Source organism: Protobothrops mucrosquamatus, unplaced genomic scaffold, assembly GCF_001527695.2.
Source record: "Protobothrops mucrosquamatus isolate PMUCROS unplaced genomic scaffold, P.Mucros_1.0 scaffold791, whole genome shotgun sequence".
NCBI classification, from domain to species: Eukaryota; Metazoa; Chordata; class Lepidosauria; order Squamata; family Viperidae; genus Protobothrops; species Protobothrops mucrosquamatus.
This window is the reverse complement of record NW_015387058.1, coordinates 165,928-190,598: the sequence shown is the minus strand read 5'-3', so window position 1 is coordinate 190,598 and position 24,671 is coordinate 165,928. Positions and strand designations below refer to the sequence as shown.

Sequence of the window (24,671 nt, the reverse complement as noted above, 5' to 3'; positions counted from 1 at the left end):
TCCTGGTCCTGGATAGGCACATGGAGCAAAATGGTTTGGAGGAAAGGAGAATCAGGCTGCCCGAATCTCCACCCTCCCCCATCACAATACTGGAAACATCTCAAAGCTTTCTTGGTTATCCTGAAGGCTCTATGATGTTGGAGTTTCAATCGTTCTTGGTTTGCAGAGATGCGCACTCCGCACTCTTCATGGTTCTTCATCATTGCTGGGAGAATTCCCCACAACTGACTGAAAGCCAGAATGCAGCAATTTAAGAAAAAAAAATGCAAGAACATGAGGTGTGGTCCTCATATCCAGCGAAGTTCTGTATCCAACCCTCTTAGCCTTCAGAGGTTGGCACTGTAGCATGTAAACATATTTTAAAAGAGAGGTGGGCTCCCAAAGGCTCAGAGGTTGAGCAGTCTCCCCAACCCAAGGAGCCAGGAAGAGTAAGGAAACAGAGACAAGGAAAAGAAGGGTGACAAAAGGCTTTTCTTTCATGCATTTGCTTTGATTATTTTTTGCCTGACCATTTGTCTGTAGGATGGAAATGTCCTGAAAGAAGGTGCAGTAAAGGGGAAGACAGAGTTTCTTGGTTGTCGAAATACACGGAGTTCCCCTCGATTCTTCATGAAAAGGGTGGGGGCACTTCAGCTCCCTTTTGCTGATGACATCTGGATGCAAAGCTTCTGAACCCAATGTTCTTCCCCTTTCTCTACACAAAGGGGGTAAGGTCTGAGTAAACAAAGCGTTGCTGTGCAATTTACTCTTCAATTTTGTAGCCAGCAGACCCAGAGAAAACAAACTAGTTGCAAGCTACATTGAAATTTCAGGTAAATAGAATGAATGGTGCAGGCATAGAGGAGGAAGAGAGCAGACAAAATGCGCACATCTGTGGGTGTCTTCTCACCACACAATGTTGGGTCACCTTTTATGGCAGTGTCCTTATTTCTGCCACTTTAATGATGACCACAAAAAATTTTTTATTGATTCTGGCCATTTTTTTAATATTATTATTTTCTTCCATAGTTTGTTTCTGACAAACAATGGTGAAAGAACACAGTATTAAAAACTAGGTTTCATAATGCTAATTTCCATTTGTCTGCCAAGACAAACCAATAACTGAGAAAAAGGGATAACTTGAGATCAAACTCTATGGGCCACAAGACTTAGCATCCATTCCCCCCAAAAAACCTTTTATCAAATAAAAATGGTAAGAATGTGCCGCCTAGTATTTTCTTACTCTTGACTGAGCTAGGCATTACAAATATTTCTCAATAGAACAAAAAATCCTACAAGGAAAATTAATGCGAACAATAGAGATTTACTCTTGGCCCAGTTTCAATTTTGCAATCTTTTCAGAAGAACGTGCAAGCGAGGAGTATTACCTTTCACTAGATGGCACCAGGCCATTCCCTCTGATGGCCAAAAAACTGTTACAACTTAAACATTTTGGAGAAAAATAGAAGAAAACTAAGTCAATAGTTAAGTTGTGGTATGTGTTTGCTTTTGTTTCTTTGTCTCGTCTTCCCTGCATACAATGGAAAGACTGAACTTCAGGTCTGCATAAATTATAAGATTGACAGATGACCCCCGCTCCCTTTTCCCTACCCTACATGCAGTGCTCAGTAATAAATAGAGGGGGAAAACTCTCTCCAGGCCTCAGATAGGCAAAGTTAACAGAGGGTGGGTGCATAAAGAGACTTTCAGCGGCAATGCATGCACACGTGCTGAAGAATGAGGTTTGAACTGGACTCAAGAGTACCTCAGTTTTATCACGGAATAGTCACTACCCCTAAAGTCCCACAGTCTGGATCCATGCCCTCCACTTCATGGTCCTCTAGGCCTCGAGTGAAAGCTTCTCTCCAAATAGCACCTCACTTCCATAAGTAGAATTCTTGATGAGGCCTGACTTCTTTTGTTGCAAAGTTATCTAAGAAGCATCCCTCTCTCCCTATCATTGTTCCACCAGGTTCCAAGAGGCAGACCGAAGCAGCGTTTTCCTCAAGAGGCTGTGTTAATCGAATCAGCCTCACAAAACCACTCTTGATAACCAGCATAACTTGTTCCCACTGTTTGCAATGTGCACATGAGGCTACTATCTTGCATTCCCTGAGCTTTCTGGGCAGTAAGTCTTAAAAGTTCAGTCTAACGTGTGCAAGAGGGGAGGGGAGATTGAGCAATGCCCAGCACTTTGGTCCTTGGCTTACCTTTCCATAAATCTAAGGATAAACAAGTGTGCTGTGGGGAACTGGGGGAGCCTGGGGAATTGAGATAGGAGGAACTGAGGAGCTGGAGAGGGGCTTCCCTGACACTTTCCCCACCCGTGTTTCCCATGCATATTGTCAAAGGTTTTTCAACAGCCAGCATCAGTTATTGGTTTCACCTTCTTCCTCATCAAAGGACTGAACTCCAGATGATGTAACATCAGAAACCTTGCGGCTAAGGGCGGCAGGCTCTGCCTCCTCTCTGGGTGAAAGAGACTCCAGATCCCGGCATACAACATCGTCCTCTTCTGGAGAAGGTTTCTTGTTCAACAGGGGTGCTTTCTCCAGCACGGGGTTCCCTTCCTCTTCTGCGTGAACTCCCACGAGAGTGCTGGATTCACCATTACCCCCATTACCAGGGCTATCCTCACCACTAGGAGTTGTCTGAGCTGGCCATACCTCTACAAGTCCAGTATTTTGCAACACAGCCTGTTGCACTTGCTGATTTTGTTGTAGCTGTTGCTGTTGTTGTAGCTGCTGCTGCTGCTGTTGCATTTGCAACAGTTGGTGCTGCTGGATAAGGTTGTTCTGGATTAAAACACTTTCCTGCAGGTTAGACTGGCACTCCTCAAAGTTCTGGCCAAGGTAAGAGCCAGCAGCTGGGGACGCAATGAGGGACTGATCACTGGCTTCCCAAGCATCAGATGAACCCAGGCAGTACATGCCTTGTGAGACGTAAGAGTGAGGCCAGCTGTCATATTGCACCTGGGCCAGGTGTTCTATACAGAAGATAGAAAGAGAACAATAAAAATCAAGACAGAGGTGAAAGGCAGAAGTGAAGAAGACATAGGAAAGGCGCAAGCAACAAGATTTTTGTGGCAGGAAGGCAAGCTTGCTTAGCAGTTGCCTGGGGAGGTTGTGAGAGGACACAATTTACAATGAACGTCCCTTAAAATTACACAGCTGTTAAGACTCTTGGAATCTCACAGCTGTGAAGATGTGTTCATGATTTATACCATTTTTATTAATCCAATGTACAGATAAAGTGAATATGGATTGAGAATACATATTTATGTTAGATATCTATGAGATGTAGATGCTTGGATTTTGTGCTACAGGGAGCTGCCGAGAGGGATTCTAGAATGTTTTCAGACACTTTTTTTCAGTGATCTGAAACAAGACTAAAAGATCTAAGACAGGAAAGAGATCTGACTACCAGAGAGAAGGCAGGTTTTTTTTTTTTAAAAAAAGAATTTTTGTGGCAAAACTGGTACTTACTTTGCCATCTTACTTTGCCATTTATGTTTTCCACAAGCCTCCCCACCAAAATAAGAAAAACAGCTTTTGCTATTTCAAAAAGCTGTTTTTGAACAGTATATTTCAATAACTTCACTTTCACTTGCCATTCCATCTATTTAGTTTCTTGATATCATTTCACCCTCTGATGATAAAGGAGCCACTACACTTTGCTGGGGTAGGGGAGGAATTAGTTTAGCTATTACTAAAATTCTTTGCCCCTGAAATTTGATCAGCTCTTTATCAGATTTTTAAAAATTATTTGAAAAATAATTGTTTATAAGGGTCTTTGATACTTAAATGACAGTTTTTTTCTTTGCTTTTTGTTTATTCTTTCTACGATTTTTGTTTTATGTTTTTATGGGTTTATGGTTTTTTTATTTACTATGTATTATATAATGGGCATTTTAATTCAGATAGTTTTTGACCTATGACTGGAACTTCCATGGCTAAGCAATGTGATCGTTCAGTATGTTGTGTTTGATTTTGCAATCTTTTTTGCTGCAAGGGATTAAGGGATTCATCTTCTCCCACTTACTTTGCTTGTTAGAAGACCCCCTGAGATGGGCAGAAATGGCAATCACGTGACCCCAAATGGTGCCACCATCATAAATGCATACCTGGTTTTTTTTGTTTCAGACTTTATCAATACTTGCAACCAATACTCCATTTAAACAATGGCAGATGGATATTTCAAAGTTTATATGACAAGGGAAAAAACCAAGAATTACATGTAAACTACTGTAAGATGTTAAGGAAAGAAGGGGTTGGGGTTTACTAGATTTGAAACTGTATTTCGATGCCTGTTGTTTGAGCTGGCTAAAAGAGTGGGTGAACTTCCAGACTAAGAGGCTACTTGATTTAGAAGGTCATGAATTAATGTTTGGATGGCATAGTTATTTATGGCATGACAAGGTTAAGTAAATGTTGATTTTTAACAACCACTTTGTTAGATGTGCCATTCTAAAAGTTTGGAATAAATATAAAATTAGGTTTTCTATGGAGCATGCCCCTTTGGGTGTCCCCTCAGAAAGTTTTTTTCAAAAAAGAAATGGTGGCAAAGCTGGACTGGTGGACTTACTGTAAAATAATTTCTTTTAATTTTGGTGATCCTATCCTCAAGTCTAAGGAAGAGCTAGAATCAAAAGGATGTGTCTGCCATTGGTTTACATATTTACAATTGAAATAAAGATTTAAATGAGACAAAAAGAGTTATGGGTTTGACTTTGTTAAAAATGAATTGGTAGTGATGAATATATTATTGCTAAGATCTATAAAACATTATTGTATTTGAATTTGGAAAGTGAATATGTAAAGCACTGTATGATTCAATGGGCAAGGAATTTTGGATATAATGTAAAGTTTGAACAATGGGAGAATATGTAGACGAAAAGTTTAAAATTTACACTAAATTACAATTTAAAAGAAAAAGTTTATAAGATGATGTATCATTGGTATTTAACACCAGGTAAGCTATCAAGAATATATAAAGATACTTCAAATGAATATTGGAAATGCAAATGTAAAGAAGGGACTTTTTATCATTTATGGTGGTCATGTGATAAAGCAAAGAAATATTGGAGTAGGATTCATATTCTAATACAGAAGATTCTTAAAGTGAATATAAAGATAAAACTAGAAACTTTTCTTTTGGGTTTAATGGAAAAGACTTGGAAAAAAAATTGGAACTCTGATGTTATATATGTTGGCAGCAGCAAGATTACTTTATGAACAAAAATGGAAGGACACTTCGATCCCCACAGTGGACGAATGGCTGCAAAAGTTGATAGAGTTACCAGAGATGGCTAAATTGTCTGCTTTGATAAACGAAAAAAAGCAATTACTTTTGTTTCTACTTTGAAACTTTAATTTTGGTTTTACTGATTAGATAGATTTGTTGTTGTAGAAATGGCTAGTTTATACTATCATGGAAAAGTAAAAAGTGGAAATTTGATGTTATTATCTTATTCTACTGTACCAAAGGGAGTCAGAAGTCAACGCCTTCTCTTTCTTTTTCCCTTCTTTTCTACGCATTTCCCTTCCCTTTTCCCTCCCCTATTTTTCCTATTATTCGCTTTTGTATTTTTATATTATAAATTAATAAAAAGGAAAACTCAAAAAAACAATAAATAAATAATAATAATAAATAAAAATAAAAAAATACATGCCTGTTGCCAAGTAACTGAATTCTGAACACATGAACACTGGGATTCTGTGACGATTGTAAGTAAGGATGGGTCATAACTACCCTTTTTTTTAGCATCATCACAATGGTTGTTAAACAAATGGTTGTAAGTCAAGGACTACCTATAGCATGACTGTGACCCTCTGAGAGTCTCTTGATAGGGTTAAGTAAAACTTAATGAATAAATGAATGAATGAATGAAAAATAAAATGTAAAAAATAATAAAATAAAGGAAGGATGAATAGAAGCAAGAAAAGATTTTAAAAGTGGGCCCATCTGCTTTGTGGTAGGAGTCTTCATATGCTACATAAGGCCTACACACTGATTAAAGGTGTACATTCCTGGGTTCCATCCTATCCTATTTTTTGTTTTGTTCTAAGATAATGCTACTTTTATTCAAAATATTCCTCTTACCTCCTTCGCTTTAACCACCCTTATTAAACTGTTCATAGAAGGTTCTTTTTTGTTTTCACAGCATTTTTATTTACTTGATTACAGGAGCCCTTTGGGGGTATAGATAAAAATTTTAAAAGCAATATAGTTCATATTTTATAACGGTTTAGCTTGAACTAGCAATTTTCAAGAGAGCAAAATCACACACAGTTCTCATGGAATAAGTTAGAATTTCTTTTTGTGTAATATGATAGGAGTGATATTATGAGATTTGGTTGTGCCTTTAAAATAAGTTAAAGATTCACGATTCAAAAACTTCTATTTGTACTGTTTACTAATTGTTTATTTCTTCAGCAACAAATAAATAATTAATAGTGGCTACAATGTTCCACCTGTTTGTCCTGGGAAAGAAAGGAATGCAAAAGGATATTTTAGCTATCCCCCAGAAATCTCTTTATGGACATATTTGTTAAATGTGGATAACTAATATGTGTATTTAAATGTAAACACATATTTGCAAATTTCTTGAACATTATGAATGTACATATCAACTAACTATATGTATACATATACAAAATGAATATATGTTGACTGGAATGTAAGCATGCCTGCTTAATATGGAATAGCTCTACCTTACTTCCAGTAGAAGGGTTCACCATCCCAAATGATCTTCTTCAAATAAATATCATCTGCTTGTTGACAATTAGTATGTCAGAGAGAAGGCTAGGTTTAGTAACTTCCCAGCTTGCTACTGTGAGGGATTTTAAGCCAGTCTGGAGGACATCCTTTGAGTTGCATCAGCCCCTATTTGTATTCTGAAGCAACATGGTCTAGACACAAGTTTGGCCTAAATTCTACAAAGCCTGAGGCACAAAGAGATCTCCCAGGTGGTGTTGGGGACAAATAATGAAAGTAGAGGAAATAGTTTAATACAGAATACAAGCTGTGCCTTAAAGCGTTCCATGATTTAGATAATATTAACTGAATACTGGTTACAATAACCTTCTAACAGCAGCCATTATTAGGGGATTTAAGGCTGACAGCAGCTTTCTTAACATTATTTAATGTGTTCACTGCTGATAAAACATTTAAAACTAGAATTTTCCTGCTTAGTGCTTAGCCAATATATTGCCCAAATAAACAGAAAGTTCATAACAGACAACTAAGACTGGTATGCTTGTCCCAATCAGTATAGCTTTCACCTTCTATAATTGTTTCATGAAAAGAAGATTATCTGTCTCCCTATATCTCTATGTCCATCTCCTGGAAGCCTAAGAGAAAATAAATATTCACCTGGATTCTCCATCATCTCTTGATAGTTTTCATTGTAGTTGCCAGCTTGGTTTTCCTGGTTGGAATTGACACTTACATCCTCACCATCCATGGAAGACCAGGCCATCAGCGTGGCTTCTGAGATAGCAAACTGTTGCATCACCCCTAAATTACCAAAAGACAGAAAAGAGTGAATGTCGTTCCTTTCTTCCACCTGCCAATAGCCAAATACATCTGGTGCTTCACTGTCTTTCTTTTCACTGTCTCATTGTCCAATATCCTGACCAATATCTTGTCTCAAAATTCCAATCTGAATCCTGAAATTTTATATTTTGAATGGACAATCTTGTATCAGAATGGCTGTCTCATGCATATAAGTACATAGTCAATGGCATAGGAATAAATCCCACCTTTAAAGCATTAGCAAAGTTTGGAAGTTGCTAAAAATATGGAATAGGAATTGTATAGTAAAAGTATATATGATGTTGGAGTCAGAAATACAATCTATAATATTTTGAGGGGGGAAAAGTAATTCAGCATAGAGATGTTTTCAATTGAAATCTTTATTTGTTTTATTTGAACCAGGGGAATAAGACAGTGAATCTTATCTATATTGAGAGATTTGAAGGGGTCCAGATCCACTCCAGAATAAGCATATCTCCTCTAAGATAACGCTTGGATTATTTTCACACTTCTTCAAATGTAAGAGGAACAGATCAGAAATTGTTATAGCCAATATCTGAATAGCCTCAATCCATCTATGCAATATTCCAAATAAATAGATTTGGAATTTGATTCTAATGAAATAACAACAACTGCCTAATCCAGGTCTTTGGGAAGGACTCAACAGATGGACAACAATGCCAAATCCAGTCTAAACATCTGGCTGAATGTGAAAGGAACCATAATAAATTTAGAAGAATTATTCTGTATCCCATTTATCCTCCTCCTCTTTTTCTACCTAGAGCTATTGCATACAGAGAAGTGGTAGCATACCTGCAAGGAATCGGGCCTCTTTTTCTCCATCACTCAGGTCAGAGTAAGCATCTGCATCCTTGCGTACTGTCTCATGAGTATGTTGCTGTTGGTTGCTGCCTTTGCCCCAGCCCTGCCACTCAATCATGTGTGCAACACGACCCTGCCCCATGGCAGTGGGCTTGGTGACGTGATCCTTCATGCTGCGGGATATCCCTAAGGCGCCAGATGTTAATAAAACAAAGAGGGGCTATTATACAGCACCAGAGCAATCTGTCATGGCAACCTAGGACAAGTCTACTTTGTTCTCTCTTCCTGTCCCAACATAATTGCTCTACTGTTACCGGAGACTCCCCATAAAGGTAAAAAAATATATATGCGCCATGGAACTCCAAAACTGAATTGCTTTGCCATCTTTTTATCTGAACAATACAATTATTTGTCATTGCAGAGGAGAATCTGGGCTCAACAGCAAGAGGCTAATTGGGGCCACAATATAACAATATGTATAATGAATTATAAACAGCCAACAAAATATGATAATAAATGTGCATAAGCAATATGCTTTCTTTAAAAAAAATGCTGTGGGGAGCAAAATCAAGACTGCAGAGCTCAGGAATTAACCCTCATGGTTCTCCTAGAAATAGTCTTCTATCCTCACCCAATCCATGTATTTTATAAATTTGCTCTATGCCTGTAGAGAGAAATTTTGCATTGGTACTTATGGTAGTTTTTCTCCTGATGCACACAAGAGCAGATCTGGAGTGGGTCTTTGGCTGCAGCACAGCAGGAAGGAGAAAGTGATGAACTTACATGTGTATCTAGTTTGATCCTAAAACACTTGAAAAGGGGGTCATTGACATTGCCTAATGGCAGCTGCAGAGTTTAATGAGACGTACAACAAAACTGATCTATGTATTACATAAAGAAATATCTTAATTGTTATTAACACTCTTTCAAAAGACAGTGTTGATTTTAGCTGTCTATTCCCCAACCTTTGTTCTTTATGGGACAATTTTTCTACCTACAAATCAAAAAATTTATAGTAATTATAGTAGGCAACAATATGAAATTACATAATTTAATGTTCATTCATCAAAAATTAAATATACTAATTGTAATGTATTGATTGTTAATAAAAACAGAATTGTCTATTTTCAGAATGTTTTCAACCATGAAAGATTAATGTTAATTAATTCTAGCACTTGTTTCTTTTCCTAGTTATGACTAAGATTTTCAAAAGCTTTAAACAGATTTATAGAACTTCTTTACTTCTGTGATTCTTCGGTATAATTCTTTCCTTTTTCTCTACTATGAGTGAGTTGAATAGCCAATTCTATTATTTAAAATGCTTTTAATGACAGAATCCTCCCCAAGGCTTCTTATATAATAAAATCACATGGAATAAATACATAGATAATGAAATAGTAAACACCAATAAAAGGCAAAAATCACAGCATCAAAATAATAAAAACTATATATGTGGTAATAAAGCATGAAGCCTTAGAAAAGTATTAGCAGTTGAATGTCAAGAGAAGAAAGGATACACTCCACACACATGAAGATTTTTTTTTTTTGCATTAGTAAAATAGACCTTGTTCTGGAATATGAGAAAGGTAATAATGTTGTCCAGTTTTTATTTTTACCTCAGACAATAGCGGATTCTTGTTATGCACTCAACAACACCCACCTCCTCCAACATAGAAATGCGAAGGAGTAATGAACCAATTCCAAACCAAACGTTTCTTTTTACTCCCATTGTTTCATAAAGATTTGAAGTTAGGACAAAAAGTGGATAAAACCCAGGTTAGTAAGAAGTACAAGAATTTCAGATTCTCAGGTTTGAGATCCTCACCAGACAGAGATGACTTAGCCAGAGCTCCAATCCCATAGGCATTTGAGTTTCGTTTCAGTTTGGGAAGAATTGAGGTTGTGTCTTCCATGGATAGCTGAAAACAGGTCATACCAAGAAATAAAACATGAAATAGAGGAAAGGAGCAGGAGGTATTCTGATCTGAGTTTCTAAGAAAACAAGAAATATAAATCTAAAATAGAAGGAAGAAAGAAGAAAAAACAACAGTGACTGCAGAAATCCTACATGATGCTTTGACAGGTAAAAAAGTTTCTAAGGCAAGTATTAGGTTTACATCAGCTCTAATGAGCTAAAGTTACATTTGGTATCTGGCTGGCATGTGTTTTGCCAGCAATTTATGATATATTATATGAGAAGGTTAAAAGGCAGAAAATAAATAAAACTCAAGGTAAGCCTGTTGTGTATGTAAAGCTCCCAAATGCTTCAGAGCATTTCTAACATAACAACTAATAACATAATACTGCATCACCGTGGCAGCAGATTATAAATTTAGACAGGCTTACAGTATGTCACAGCGATAGCTGTATAATGCTGTAAATTGATAGTCTAAGTGGGTAGAGAAGGGATTATTGTTATCTGGATTCAGATAATACTGTGTAGATAAGGCCAGAAAGTGTTTTTCAAAGGTGAAGATTTACCCAGAAATCTGCACAGAAGTCACTTCTTCTGCTCTACAGCATGCAATATAGCATACCTCATGTCTTATTACTTTTTTTCTGCCCCTGCTTCTCATCTTTGAATGCTGCACAAAGGAAACACTCAACATTATTGTTGAGGAACATGGTGTAGTCACAAAATGAAAAGAAGAAGAAAAAAATATACAGGAATTGTAGCCTTGCTGAAATTGGGTACAGATCCTTCAAAACCACAGATGTGTCAGTTAATTTTCCTTCCATATTATCCATACAAGCTACAAGAATCCATACTCCCGAACTGCCTCTCCCTTCTTACTGAAAATCCCCTCCCCATACATACACTAGATTAGCCATTTTTCCTGAATTTGCTATTTATTGCAAATGGTATTGTGTGGGGCACAGAAAACCCAAGCACCAGAAAGAAAGTGGATGAAGAACAGTGTTGGTTTGAGGCCTTGTAGCTACTTTACCTTAAAGTAAAATTGGCAGTATTATGCACATATATTGTAAGTTACTCCTAGCATGTCCTACGTACTTGATACTTGTCTGCAGAAAATGGGCTACAAAAGTCATTGGCCACCTAATAAAAATTGTATTCAGAGCATTGAAGAATAGAAATTTATATTTAGCCATGATCTGCATATTATTGTATGCCTTTGAATAGCTCATTATTGGTTGATCTAAGCAATTTATATGACAGTTAGTGATAAAATTAAATGGATAACTCCCATTTAATTACAATCTCTCCTTAGTAGAACATATGAGATACAGTTATTAAAAGTGTTATTCCTTAAAGAATGTACAGAATGCTAACTGTATACTTCATAGATATACAGAATGAATATATTTGCTTTTTTCCCTATTGTGAAGAATTTTTTTCTTTTAGATAATTTGTCTTGGGGGTATTCTTGTAGTAGACTCTCGGCAAAGCAATTTCTGTAGTCTTTTTTTATCAAGTTTGGTTGTCCAAGTGCAGCATATTATGGTTAACACAGAATTAGATTTATGTAATGATTTTGAGTTCCAGTCTAAAACTGTAGATTGTAGATAATTTAGATGAGTTTTCTTTTCTGGATATTTAGTTTTTGGGTGATGAAGACTACAGGACCTAACTTCTTTAATGGCATTTGCACTTTTTAATGAACAGTTTGAAATGTGATTTTTGTATCCTGCTTTTACAGAATTGTATGTGTTTGTATTTATGTATACATTTATACACAATTTACAAAACTAGGAAAGTCTGAATAATTTAGATAAAGTCTGTATTATTTTAAAGTGCTAGAATAAAAAAAGAATGAAAATAGCGGAGTCATTAAAATAGATGTTTTTTGATTATACTTGCAAATGATAATGATAATACCTTATAAAAATGCTTGCAAAATAAATTAAAATTAACTTATGTCCTTGAATCCAGGCAGGCATATTCAAAACAGCTAGCAAAGTAGTCATTCAAATATACATCTACTTTAAGAGCACATTTTGAATACCCACTCACTCACAGATCAGGTTGTCTGCTGCTGAGGAGATCTGTTCCAGGGAGTGATGTGGGATCATGGACAAAATGTTCAGTTAATTGGAATTTGATCTTGAAAGACACATATTTTCAGTGTGTTGAGCTGGCATTCAGATCAATTATTTGTTTTTTCTAGATAAATTGGATAGAAGCAGAAAAATGTTCAATCTAAGGTAGGGGTCTTCAGACTTGGCCCTTTTATGACTTGTGGACTTCAACTCCCAGAATTTCTCAGCCAGCGTGCCTGGCTGAGGAATTCTGGGAGTTGAAGTCCACAAGTCATAAAAGGGCCAAGTTTGAAGTCTCCTGATCTAAGGTATGACCCAGAATTTACTAAAAGCAAGATGGGTCCCTAATGGTGGGTCCCTAAAGACCCATCTGAAGCAAGACTCTCACATAGACAGATTGACTCATGTAGCATGCTGGATATACTCACATTAATGCCATCCCAGGAGAAATCTGTCCGTGTTTGCTATGTAAGAAGAAGATAAAACATTAGTAACATACCCAAATTCTCTCCATAGCATATTCATTTCATGTAGTAGTTGGCTTTATTGCTTTCTCTACTAAGGATTTCAGAGACCAGGGTGCATGCTTTTAGGACAGTAGTTACAATTGTAAGTGTATAGCACAATAAATAAAGATTGAGAGGGAAAAGCAAACTGAGATGTGGTGAGAAAATATAAGTATTCTGGGATTGAAGCTGCATGGCACTGAACATAAGTGATACTGTCAGATGTTCATTTAAACAATGAGTTGAAAACTTATTCATAGCAGCAGTAGATGATTAAGTAGCTTTAGATTTATAAAATTCCCTAAAGCTTAGGCACAAAGCTAGCTGGGTGACCTTGGGCCAGTCACTTTCTCTCAGTCGTAGGAAGGAGGTAATGGCAAAGAACTTTTAAAAAAATTGTGCCAAGAAAATTGCAGGCACTTGTCTAGGAAGTCCCCAAGAATTGGACACAACTGAACAGAACGGGGACAAAGTGCCTATAGCAAAATATCTTCACTTTTCTCCTTTTTCTTTCTTTATTTATTTTTTCCCATTCTAGCTTTCTTCTTTGTTCTTCTTCCCTTAGTTCTGCCAAGATGAAATACTCTTCCTGAAAGCTACCTTCCTTTTATTATTTTCCTTACTCATCCATTTTTTGATGTGGCACTTTACTTATAGAAAAGCTTTCCACCCAATATTTGCTCTACTTTATCTATATATAAATACTTTTGTCTCATCCTTCTCCATCTAATTGAATTGACTCATCTCTTCAATTCTTCCTTTTAGTTTCCTAGATGCTGTCTCATATATTGTTTCTGAGATTGCATATTGGCAGGAAGACAGTTTAGTATCGTTACTTGACATGGCTTCACATTTCCTCAGAAATACCTCTGATTCTCCAACAATCAGTTGATGGCAATGAAGGGTAAGCAACTTCTGTCACTGTCTTAAGAGTAACTCCTGCAACAGGAGGAAGATGGGATTACTAGCATGATGGAAAGTGCCCAGCAATGTCATTAACTCATCATGGAAGGTCCACGTTGCTTCCTGCATGGATCTGAAGCCACCACCAGTCTATATATAGGATTATAATACATTTCAGCATATTTGAAAACTTTTTCCAGCACCACGTGTATCTTATCCCAAGCAATGTAGCCCCACCTAGAGTTGCGTTCGCATATGCATGTGAAAACATGGGAATTTAATGCAAATTTAACCAATGAACTGTGTTGCTAAGTTTGCTTTCAAGCATAGTTTTCCATAGTTGTTTAGTAATGTTTGTCTATTTAATGATTCTAAGATTAAATATTAAATATTTTTATTACAATATGGGTCCTTAAAGAGAAATGTCACACTTTACTCTTAAGAACTTCTGCCCAACACATCTCAAATTACAAGAGTTTCTGGTAACAGTACTGCAGAAAATTGCTATCTGACATTGAGAGAAGGTGGTGGTCAAAACAGAGAAGACTAGTCTGGTTTAATTATTGGGCCATTGAGTCTGATTAAAGGCAAAGCTCTGCATAGCCCAACAATTATATTACAACAGTGGTCCATGAGATGCCGGTAGAAATTTTTAAAATGGAGAAAAATGGAAGCACCTGAACCAATTCTCCTACCATTCAAATGGATATATCACACTGAGTAATCAAAATCCCTTGAAGAGAGATTTCAGGAGTCACAATTTAAGTAAGCATACATTAAAATACTCCCATCCATTTGCAGGAGTTTCATAAAAACTAAAATGTCATGCTTGAATAGCATTTACCTATTTGAAAAAGCTCATTAAATTTCATTCCATACAGCCTATTAGATAAATAGGCTACACACAATTATCAAAGAATCAAACAAAGTTATGCAAGAAGGATAATCTATCTGAAGCCATCTACTCTATGCTGATGGATAATGAAAACACATATACACAAAGAGCCAACCTCTATGTTTTTCCCTAACCCTAATTTCAATACATGGGTCTGAGAAGTTTGAACTTCTTCAGGCACCCTGAGATCTAGTCATATTTTCTCTCCTGCAATTGATTGGACCTACCGTAGAAACAGATTTTCTCTGTGTAAATCATCCAAGTATTGTGGGCAGAGCTGCATGATTATAGCAGAAAGAAAAGCATGTAGTGCAGTGGTGGCGAACCTATGGCACGGGTGCCAGAGGCGGCACTCAGAGCCCTCTCTGTGGGCACGTGCACCGTCGCCCCAGTCCTAGGACTTCAGCTGGGTTTTATAAAACCTTTTTGCTTTAGGCCTCCGCCGCCATGTGCAAAAAAAAAAGGTTCAATCAATCAGTCAATTTCAACTTCTTGCGGGAAAAAAAAGATCTCGCAAAGTTGGAATTGATTGATTGAACTTTTTAGTCCCACCCAGTCTGCCGTTACCACTGCAGCCACACCCAGCCAATGGGCCACGCCCACCCGGCACCCGACGATGCGTAAGTAGGTTTTGGGTTGCAGTTTGGGCACTCGGTCTCTAAAAGGTTCGCCATCACTGATGTAGTGTGTTGTTTTCCGCACTGAAATTCTTTTTGCTTGGTAGTTGGCAGGCTGACCGTTATGTGATTAAAAAGGGAGGACATTTTCTGCACTCACATTTTCTACTCCATCATAATCATACTCAATCCAGTCTGGTTCTTAGCTGAGTGCCAGAGGGGAAAAAAATTATTAGAGGCCTCTAGGGGACCAGGGCTGCTCATACTTGATGCACAAGACTTACTACCAAGTCATTAAATGGCCTGAACTAAATAGAGATTCTATAGCAAAAAGAGAAAATTCTCTGCATGATCACAAGAATACAAGAGGATACTGTATAGAGAACATGTGGTTTTAGTCTTGCCAGTACTCATTAGAGAAATTTCACAGATAAGGATTTGTCCTAGGCCAGTGGTGGCAAACCTATGGCATGCATGCCAGAGGCGGCACTCAGAGCCCTCTCTGTGGACATGGGCGCCGTCACTCTAGTCCCGCCTCCCCCTATGGCCCTCTCCTCACCAGCAGCCCCCCTGGAGAGTTGCCCCCGGGCGCGGCCCGTGCAGAGCAGCACAGCCAAGGCATGACAGCCGGGCAGCAGGGACAAGACTCCGTTCTCGCACCCCATTGCATGCAGATGATGCTGCGGGACGCAGGTGGAGGGCATGGCCGTGGAGGCGATAGGTGGCCCTGCGGGCAGGGGGCAGGGTGGGGGTGGGGTAGGGCGGTTTCTGGGCGGTTTTCTAAAAGGTTCGCCATCACTGTCCTAGGCTCTTCATGGAATACTGCCAAGATGTTTTTCACAGCTAATAGTTCTAGAATCTTATTGGATTAGAATTTCAAACAATTATTTGGTTTCCTGCCAATCTACATCAAGTCAAAATAAAAATTCAAAAAACCCTATCATTGTCAACAATAAAACACCCCCCACCCCTTTTTACTATTTGAAAGATCCTGGATCTTCATCCTGGAACATACTTGTTTCTGTGCTTTTGGTTGGGGAATTCTCTTTGCTGCTGATCCTTGAATGCTCTCTTCTCTATGACATGGAATGAATGCTCACCTCAGTAGATGGTCTATGGATGCTGCTTCCATGGAGTGAGCTGGTGCTGTCCATATTGATCTGGTCCACATCTTTTAGCCCTTTCCAGTCCACAGCAATCACTTCGTTTCCTGAAGCCACACAAAAAGTAATCAGACTTCCTACTTTTGTAGTGATTACATTCCAAAATTTCCTTGGCCTGGGATGTCCCATATAGCTGATACAAAATGTTAATATAAGCAGGAATCTCTGAGGAAGGCAGTCACACATTTCATTAGGATGCCCCCTCGCCCCAAAGAAGATAATATGCTATTGAATCAAGCAGTGATCTGACATTTTAAAAAATGTTAGAAGATTAGATGAAATAATGCGAATGGCTGAAATATTGTTGAAGGCCAGGAAAATTGCAACATTCATCAACCATTGAAACTGAGTGAAAAGAGACACCTGGATTTCAGTACAGCATTACAGCCAAGCTTTACAAAAATGTGGTGTCACTTTAGATTCTTAGTACACTTTTTCACTGCAGAAAAATACATTAGAAGTTTAATAAATAAATATTAACTGGCATTTGGGGTACATCAAAAGAATAAAATTCAGTCACTAATATCAAAATTATGAAGGATGATTATCTACAGCAGGGGTAGTCAACCTTGGCTCTTTTATGACTCGTGGACCTCAACTCCCAGAATTCCTGAGCCAGCTAAGCTAAGCTGGCTCAGGAATTCTGGGAATTGAAGTCCACGAGTCATAAAAGACCCAAGGTTGACTACCCCTGATCTACAGAGTGGTGGTGGTCCTTAAGCCCTCTGAGTCCCCTCTGAGGACAACTGAAAACTGATGGCCCTGTTTCCTGCTCTTTTTAGATAGAAAACACAAATAAATCATATTGCAAGCTAAAAAAAGATCAGATTATAATCTAAAAGAAAAAAGAAATTCCTGAAATACCAAGGAAAAAAACAGTACTACTCAAATGTGTGTTACATTCCCACCCATCCTTATATATGTGGCCCTTGGACACAAAACTTTGCTCACCCTAATCCAGTAATGTACATATGAAATGTAGATGTTGAAAATTTGGGACTAGATTGTTAATAGCTACACTATAAACCTTAAATACCACATGGAGACTAATTTCAAATAGGATTTGTACAGACAGACATTTAAACAGGACTTGTCATTCTTTTCTCCAAAAATCAAGAGCCTCCCTGTTTTTCAAACCATTACCCATAGCCAAAATACATAGATCATTAGATCATGCAGTCATGTATTTTCCTCTCCCGCTCCCATTTTTCAGATAGCTGAAACAGTTCTAGGCATAACAGGATGGGTGTTTTGCACTTTAAACGCCACCTAACCAATACTGAACCATCTTAAGAAAATTTACCAAACTGGCTTCTTTTCTTAATCTGATCCTAAATAGTAAATGTATGTCATGTGGTGCATTAAACATCTCGTCAGGATAATGGGGGTTCTGAAAATGACAATAATGCTAACTATTTTGCTGTAATTATAGACAGAGAAAAATTTAAAGTGGATTCAAATCAACAGGGTGTTTCAATAATAAGCATTTAATATGTATTTGAAAGTATTGAGCACTTGCCAGAAAGTGTACCATTAAACATAAATTCATAACATGGTGTGTACTTCATGGTCTTCATGGCAAAATGTTGCCATGACATTCAATGGCACAAGCACAAAAGAGCTAACTTGAATGGAAGGAATGAAACAATAATAAAAAGAGAACAGGAATCTATATAACTGAAAAAGAAAATGTGATGAAAAAATTGCTGGATTGCTGTCTGAATTCTGTTTTGACAAGTAAGCGGACAGGGGTTCCAGTTTTGTCTGTGCAAGTACATAGGCACTGCTCACAGTGCAGAACACCAAGCTGTTGGCATGTCCAAGCAAAGCAGAAAAGAAAACCTGGAGCGTGGTCCAATATGGCTCTGCTTTGCATACCCTAGCACTCCTACTCTGCCTGGATAAGCTAATATCTATGTTAAATCCATGTGAATTGCTGGGACATGCTAGTTTTGCCCCATGAAAATCAACATTGCCCCCTCAGTCCCCACAACTCATATTCACCTTAGTGTAGTCATAATTATTCTCGTATATTCATTATATTAATTTTTGTTTCCTTTCTTCATGGAGGTCTGAGATAGTTAACTTCCATGATGTTCTTCCATAATATAGTTGGATTTCTGAGTCTTCCACAGTATAATTGGGTTGCTTGTATTACCTAATAGACAGATGCATTCAAAAATGATTTGAATAATATCCATACTAAATAGTATGAACATCATGAGGGATGAATTCAAACATTTTATAGCATAGAGGTTTAGATGTTATTGGGTTGGGCAGATATATGACGTTCTTTGCCCTGCATGGGAGATCAATGGCACTCTAATCCTCTAAACTAATTGCTGTAATTAATTGGATATGTAGGGTTATGCTTTCATTCTTCTTTATATTTTCACTGACAGTTTTCAATACATTCTCCAATGGAAGTCTCTAGAGAGTAAATGCCATTGCAAAAAAGGAAAAAAAACCCATCTTTGTTGGATGGAGTGCTCTGATGTTGTCCATCTTTGCTACTAGGAATACTATAAAACTGATGCAGCAAATATTGCCGATTGTCTCTAGATTTTTTTATAATTCCTTAGGTCAATGCGATTTGACTTTATAGTGACATTTGGACAATAATTTCTGTGTCATAAAATATCTGTAGTGGGATTGCATGCAGCCATGCATAGACTTTATTTCTGTGACGTGACCACTATGATGTTGTCTAGAAGAGCACAGTGGCACACAGTCAGTATGCAACCCAGTCAGTATGCAGCCCTCAATCTTTTCTTTGGCCTAGTTTGACTATTTACATTTGATTATGCATGTCAGTAAATTATTACTTTTACAATATACAATTTGATGAAATAGTATTTGCAAAGCAATATATTACAGGCTATTTAAAAATATTTAGCAGTTTTTACTATAAACTCTATAAACACGTCAAGAAGAAAAAAAGTCTTCTGAATTCCTTATACAGTTCCTATTGTTCAAGCACAAAAACATCTTTTTTTGAAGAGGTCTTCAAGGGAGTTCTTTTCTAACCAAACTGTGGAATCTATCACGGAAGTTCTATTTATAAAGAATAATTACAAAATACAAATCCCTGTTTTTATATTTTACTCTTACCAGCACAGTCCAAATATTGTGCAGTATAAAATTATTGTTCATCTAGTGATGACTGATTATTATACAATTATACAGGACCCGAAGGCATTCCTGAAAAGCTACAGTTTGAGCCAATTTGATGTTTTTTTTTGGGGGGGGGGAAACTAATGTTCCAGACAAAGGGGTGGGGTGGGCAAAAAGTGAGAAGTCCTGTCAGCTCTATAAGACAAACCAGACTAAAAAAACAGACACTGTAATCATAAAACTACTTTTATTAGAAGAGCTATAGAAACAGTAACGTGCAAGTCTGAATATGTCTCCTTTCCTCCCCTTTTACCTTTATGTGAATAGTTGCGGGGGGGGGCACTGTATAAGCTGTGCAAACCACTTCCTTGGGCTTGGCTCAAGCCTCATTTATCATTGTCTAGGCCAGAGGTAGGCAACCTTGGCTCTTTTATGATTCGTGGACTTCAACTCCCAGAATTCCTGAGCCAGCTATGCTGGCTCAGGAATTCTGGGAGTTGAAATCCACAAGTCATAAAAGAGCCAAGATTGCCTACCCCTGGTCTAGGCCATAGATCTACCTCTGTCCTTCAAGATCTTCCGTTATAGTCATTACAGGGCCATGTAATCCATACTCCCTGCAGATCAAATACAAGGCCCGCGAAGTGGTTTCATGTGGCCCGCGAAGCCATCCTGGAAACAATGAGGAAATGGCCCCCTCTGCCTTAGCCCTGGCCCAGGCCAGCTGGGAGCCAATGTACAATTTTGTGGTGGCCATCTATGCATTCAGTCTTAGCTCCACAAGGCTGTCTGGAAACAGCGAAGAACCAGGAGAACCTTGAGGGAGTGGGGCTGGGCTTGGTGCCACGGGTGCTCAAGGGCCAGGCTGGGCATTTGACCTCTGCTGCCCAGGGCTCTAGGCAGCCCGCACCACCATCCAGCCCCCCTGCATGGCCTGAGAGGAACAGTGAGGCTCCTCCAATTGACCATGCCTTGGCACTTGCCCTGGTCCTACCCCCTTCTGCCAGAGACCCTCAGATCTGTCCCACTCCTGCCCAGGCCCCCACAGGCACCCTTGACGTGAATGATGTAGAGCTGGCCACGCCCACCCAGTAGGCCACACTCACTCCATCCACGCCCACCCAGTAGGCTGCACCCACCCTGGCCATACCCACCTGGCCCCCTGAGGGCAACCACAATGCTGATGTGGCCCTCAATGAAATTGAGTTTGACACCCCTGCTGTAGATGATGCTCCCTCAGCAAAGGAGCCAGAGTGAACCATCGCTTCAAGATCTTAATGGATGGACAGAACTACTGGGAATAGGTATCCTGAGTCACAGAGGTCTTTAAAGGTGATAAGCAGACCTTGAATTGCATCTAGGAACATGCGGGTAACCGGGCAGCTTTTGAAACAGTGGTGTTGCATGAAAAAATTGACTGGCAGACATAGCTTCCTGAGCCACTGTATTCTGGACCATCTGAAGCTTCCAGATGGTTCTCAAAGGCAATCCCAGGTATATCACATTAGCGTAGTTCACTAAGACATTATCAAGGCATGAATGATGGAGAGCAAGAGTGCACAATTCAGGAACTTTCATCTACCAAAGATGGAGCTGTGCAAAAGTCATCCTAGCTGTAGATGCTACCTGCTTTTGAGCAGTTGTCCAGGACCCCAGATTACAAACTGATTCTGTCCCTGGAACTGAACCCTGCCTAGAATTAAAGATGGAGTTTCTTTTGGTTCAGAAGGCTTTCACACAATAAGCCACTCCATCTTATTGGAACTAAACTAGGCCTATTTGCTCCCATTTGGATCTAAGTGCTTACAGGCACAAGTACAGATCCTCAAGAGCATTTCCTGTCCAGCCATCCCTCTTACCGGCAGTGACTGTAGAAGGCAACTGTTATTGCTCATGTCTCTGTGTGTAGGTCTGATTGGGCTCTCCCTCAAGTTGAATCCTTGTGTACTTGTATGTGTGCATTAGAAAGCACAGTACAACCTGCATCAAATGAGCAGGAAGGAGGAGTGAAGGGATGGACTATGTGACTGCCTTTCTCACAGAGGTCCATTATTTCCCCCACTTTTTCTCTCTCTTGCAACTCATGGCTTATCCCACCATAATAAAATTTCTTCAGAGAATTATCCTGCTTATGGACAGATGGATGCTAAGCCCCTTAAGAAGAACATATTTCCATTGCATTAGACAGTATAAAAAAGAAAATGCTCTAGAGCTATATGTATTCACCTTATTAAAGTAATTTAATTTCTTGGTCTGTCTTGCACATATTAATTTAGTTTGCAGCAGCAAAGATGATATATTTGCAAAACATGTTCATTCACATTTTCAGATATGTTAATAGTTTCCTACATTAACAAAAACTTTTCAGTCAGATATGTGCTTCACCACAGTAATATTTTCCATTCTCACTATCCATATTCAAGGAAGACGTATGGCTTAATTCAGCAAATTAGTTACCGCATTTAAATTTACATGACATTTTTTTACAATTGTATAAATACTGCATTCTGGATTTATACAAATGGGCTCCTGCGAAGCACATTTACAATAAGCTAGGGGCAAGGTTATGATGAGTTGTCTCTTTATTATCCAGTGGCAGCAGACATTTAACATTAGCAAACGCAGAATTCACTAGGGAATAGTCAAGACAAGAACATGAAATCTCTGTAGACACCATGATACCGCACAACTTTTAAATGTCTGTCATTTGCTGCTACAACAAGATTTCCTTGAATCTGGCTTGAAGTCAGTCATTAAACCATGGGGCTTTTCTCTCTCTTTTGACAATACATACAATACAGAAAAGGCAACGTTTGTTTTAACAAGCCCACAGATATCTTTTAGTGAAAGCTCCTCCATAACTAAGAGCTACAAAAAAGCCCTTGGCCAGATCTCACTGATCGCCATGAAATTACTGCAGAGAATCTCTCAGAGGTTTCCTCAGCATTCATAAATTTAACCATTGAACTCAATCATCTGCAGAGGACTTCAGAAGGATCCAATGTGTACCTACTAAAAATACTGTGAAAACAGCAGTTAAGCAAGCAGCAGGCTCAGAGTCAACAACACGCAGGTACCCTGCCAACCCATAATACTGAAATGTGCTTGCTTAATTTTCTCTCCATGTAGGACAAAAAGCAGTTAGCAATCCTTTAGATAATTTTCAAGTTGGTCATGAATTACTGAACAGAGGCAAACAGCGCGAGCTGCCACTGTGCATAGACACTACTAATTAGGAGAAAGCTTCTGACTCATTAAGTGAATTGGCCATTAGTGAAGCTGGGTGGAATATGAAAATCGAAATCGAGTAGCGTGACTGACATTTTAATGCAATTAGGCTGCCAATGATAATGAAAAATATAAAAGCAGAGGAGCGTAGTATGATAATAAAAGATAAGGTGTTATTTGCACCTGTTCACCTCTCCAAGGAAAGCTGGAGTCCTTAGCACAGTGGTGGCGAACCTATGGCACGGGTGCCAGAGGCGGCACTCAGAGCCCAACGCGCACCGTTGCCCCAGTCTTAGGCCTTCAGCTGGGTTTTATAAAACCTTTTCGTTTTAGGCCTCCGCCGCCTTGTGCAAAAAAAAAAAGTTTCAATCAATCAGTCAATTTCAACTTCTTGCAGGAAAAAAAAAAGATCTTGCAAAGTTGGAATTGATTGATTGAACTTTTTAGTCCCACCCAGTCTGCCATTACCACTGCAGCCACGCCCACCCAATGGGCCACACCCACCCCAATTGGCCACACTCACCCGGCACTTGACGATGCATAAGTGGGTTTTGGGTTGCAGTTTGGGCACTCGGTCTCTAAAAGGTTCGCCATCACTGCCTTAGCATCAAGTCCTGGATGGAGTCTCTGATTAGTGCCCTCAGGCACATCACTGGTGTTGTAATTTTTTAAATTGATAAATTTGTTTAATATTAAAAAAAATATGATCAATTGAAAACCATTAAAGTTTTTTTTTTTAAAAAAAAACTTCTATTGAAGAAAAGTACTTGAATTATTTGTAGGGATTGTCTTAGAAGAAACATTTACTTCTAGCTCCATTTTTTCCTAATAATGACAAAGATTGGTACTGTATGCTTAATTTACTCATATATGTAATCTAAATGTAACCTTTACAACATCTTGTAAGATAGGAGTAAGTATGTTTATAAATGGGGGGGGGGAATAAATCTGATTTCCTGATTTGCCCTTCAATCTCTTTGCTATGATGCACTTCCTTTCAGCTGCTGAAAACCCTGGAACAAACTTTTGAGGATCTTTAGTTCTATCTGTGGGTAAGTCTCTTGTTTATTTTTTGAAACTGAGCCCATACAGAACTGTCGGGTGGATAAGTGGTCTGGGCAAGATATTTTAAGTTGTCAGGTAATGAGACTCATTACAACATTACAGGCCTATCCATCTATATGTGTTTTTATATGGAAAGATTTCCAACTGAAACTAATTCTGTCTCAGGCAACAGACAGGACGCCACTCAGATGTATATAAGAATGGGCAAGATATCTGCTGTTTCACATAACATATTAGTTGCTCTCAAAACTAAGTGTTTTTTTAATGACATAACAGCACATGGGAAGTGTATATGTATTCACCCAAAAGTCATAACCTTTAAAGTATTCGTGCTTGTAAGTCTGATTAGGCACTCTGTATGCCTTTTGAGCCTTGCTATCTCTCCCCAGACTCTGCCCATCCTCTATAATATACAGGAATCCCAAACTGCTTGGCTTCCCTTGGGAACACTTAGATAAGGATCCATGTTGTTTAGTGGGGATGTAAGTGATCTATTATGGCTCTGCAACAATTCAAGGCTAATTTCCTGCTTGACCCCTCCTTCCTCCCTGGCTGAGCATTTCCCAACATGCTGTCAAGGAAGGCTATTTGAAAGCCTCATTACCATCTGGGATACAATTTTTAAGAGTTGTAGTCCTCGACTTATGACCACAATTGACTCAAAATTTATGTTGCTAAGTGGATTTTGCCCCATTTTATGATTTTTCTTGCCACATTTGTTAACTGAATCACCATTAAAATCTATATCTAAATAACAATACATAACAATTTGGCATAAAATATAAATAAAAATATAAATTTTTCTGCAAAAAAGTGCTTTTCAATCTGGCGAGTCTCTTCATCT

The 24,671-nt window shown here is 38.5% G+C and overlaps 1 protein-coding gene across 1 annotated transcript; it reads right to left on the bottom strand.

Annotated features, from left to right (window-relative positions):
* Positions 1-2,348: 2,348 nt before the first annotated feature.
* FAM131B (family with sequence similarity 131 member B) lies at positions 2,349-16,426 on the bottom strand. The gene is made up of 7 exons (XM_015818805.1): positions 16,358-16,426; positions 12,765-12,800; positions 10,163-10,256; positions 8,329-8,523; positions 7,354-7,497; positions 2,789-2,965; positions 2,349-2,647 (listed from the first exon to the last, which is right to left on the bottom strand). Exons 1-7 carry the CDS (start codon positions 16,409-16,411, stop codon positions 2,349-2,351), a joined length of 999 nt encoding a protein of 332 aa, XP_015674291.1. The 5' UTR covers positions 16,412-16,426.
* Between the last annotated feature and the right edge of the window lie 8,245 nt (positions 16,427-24,671).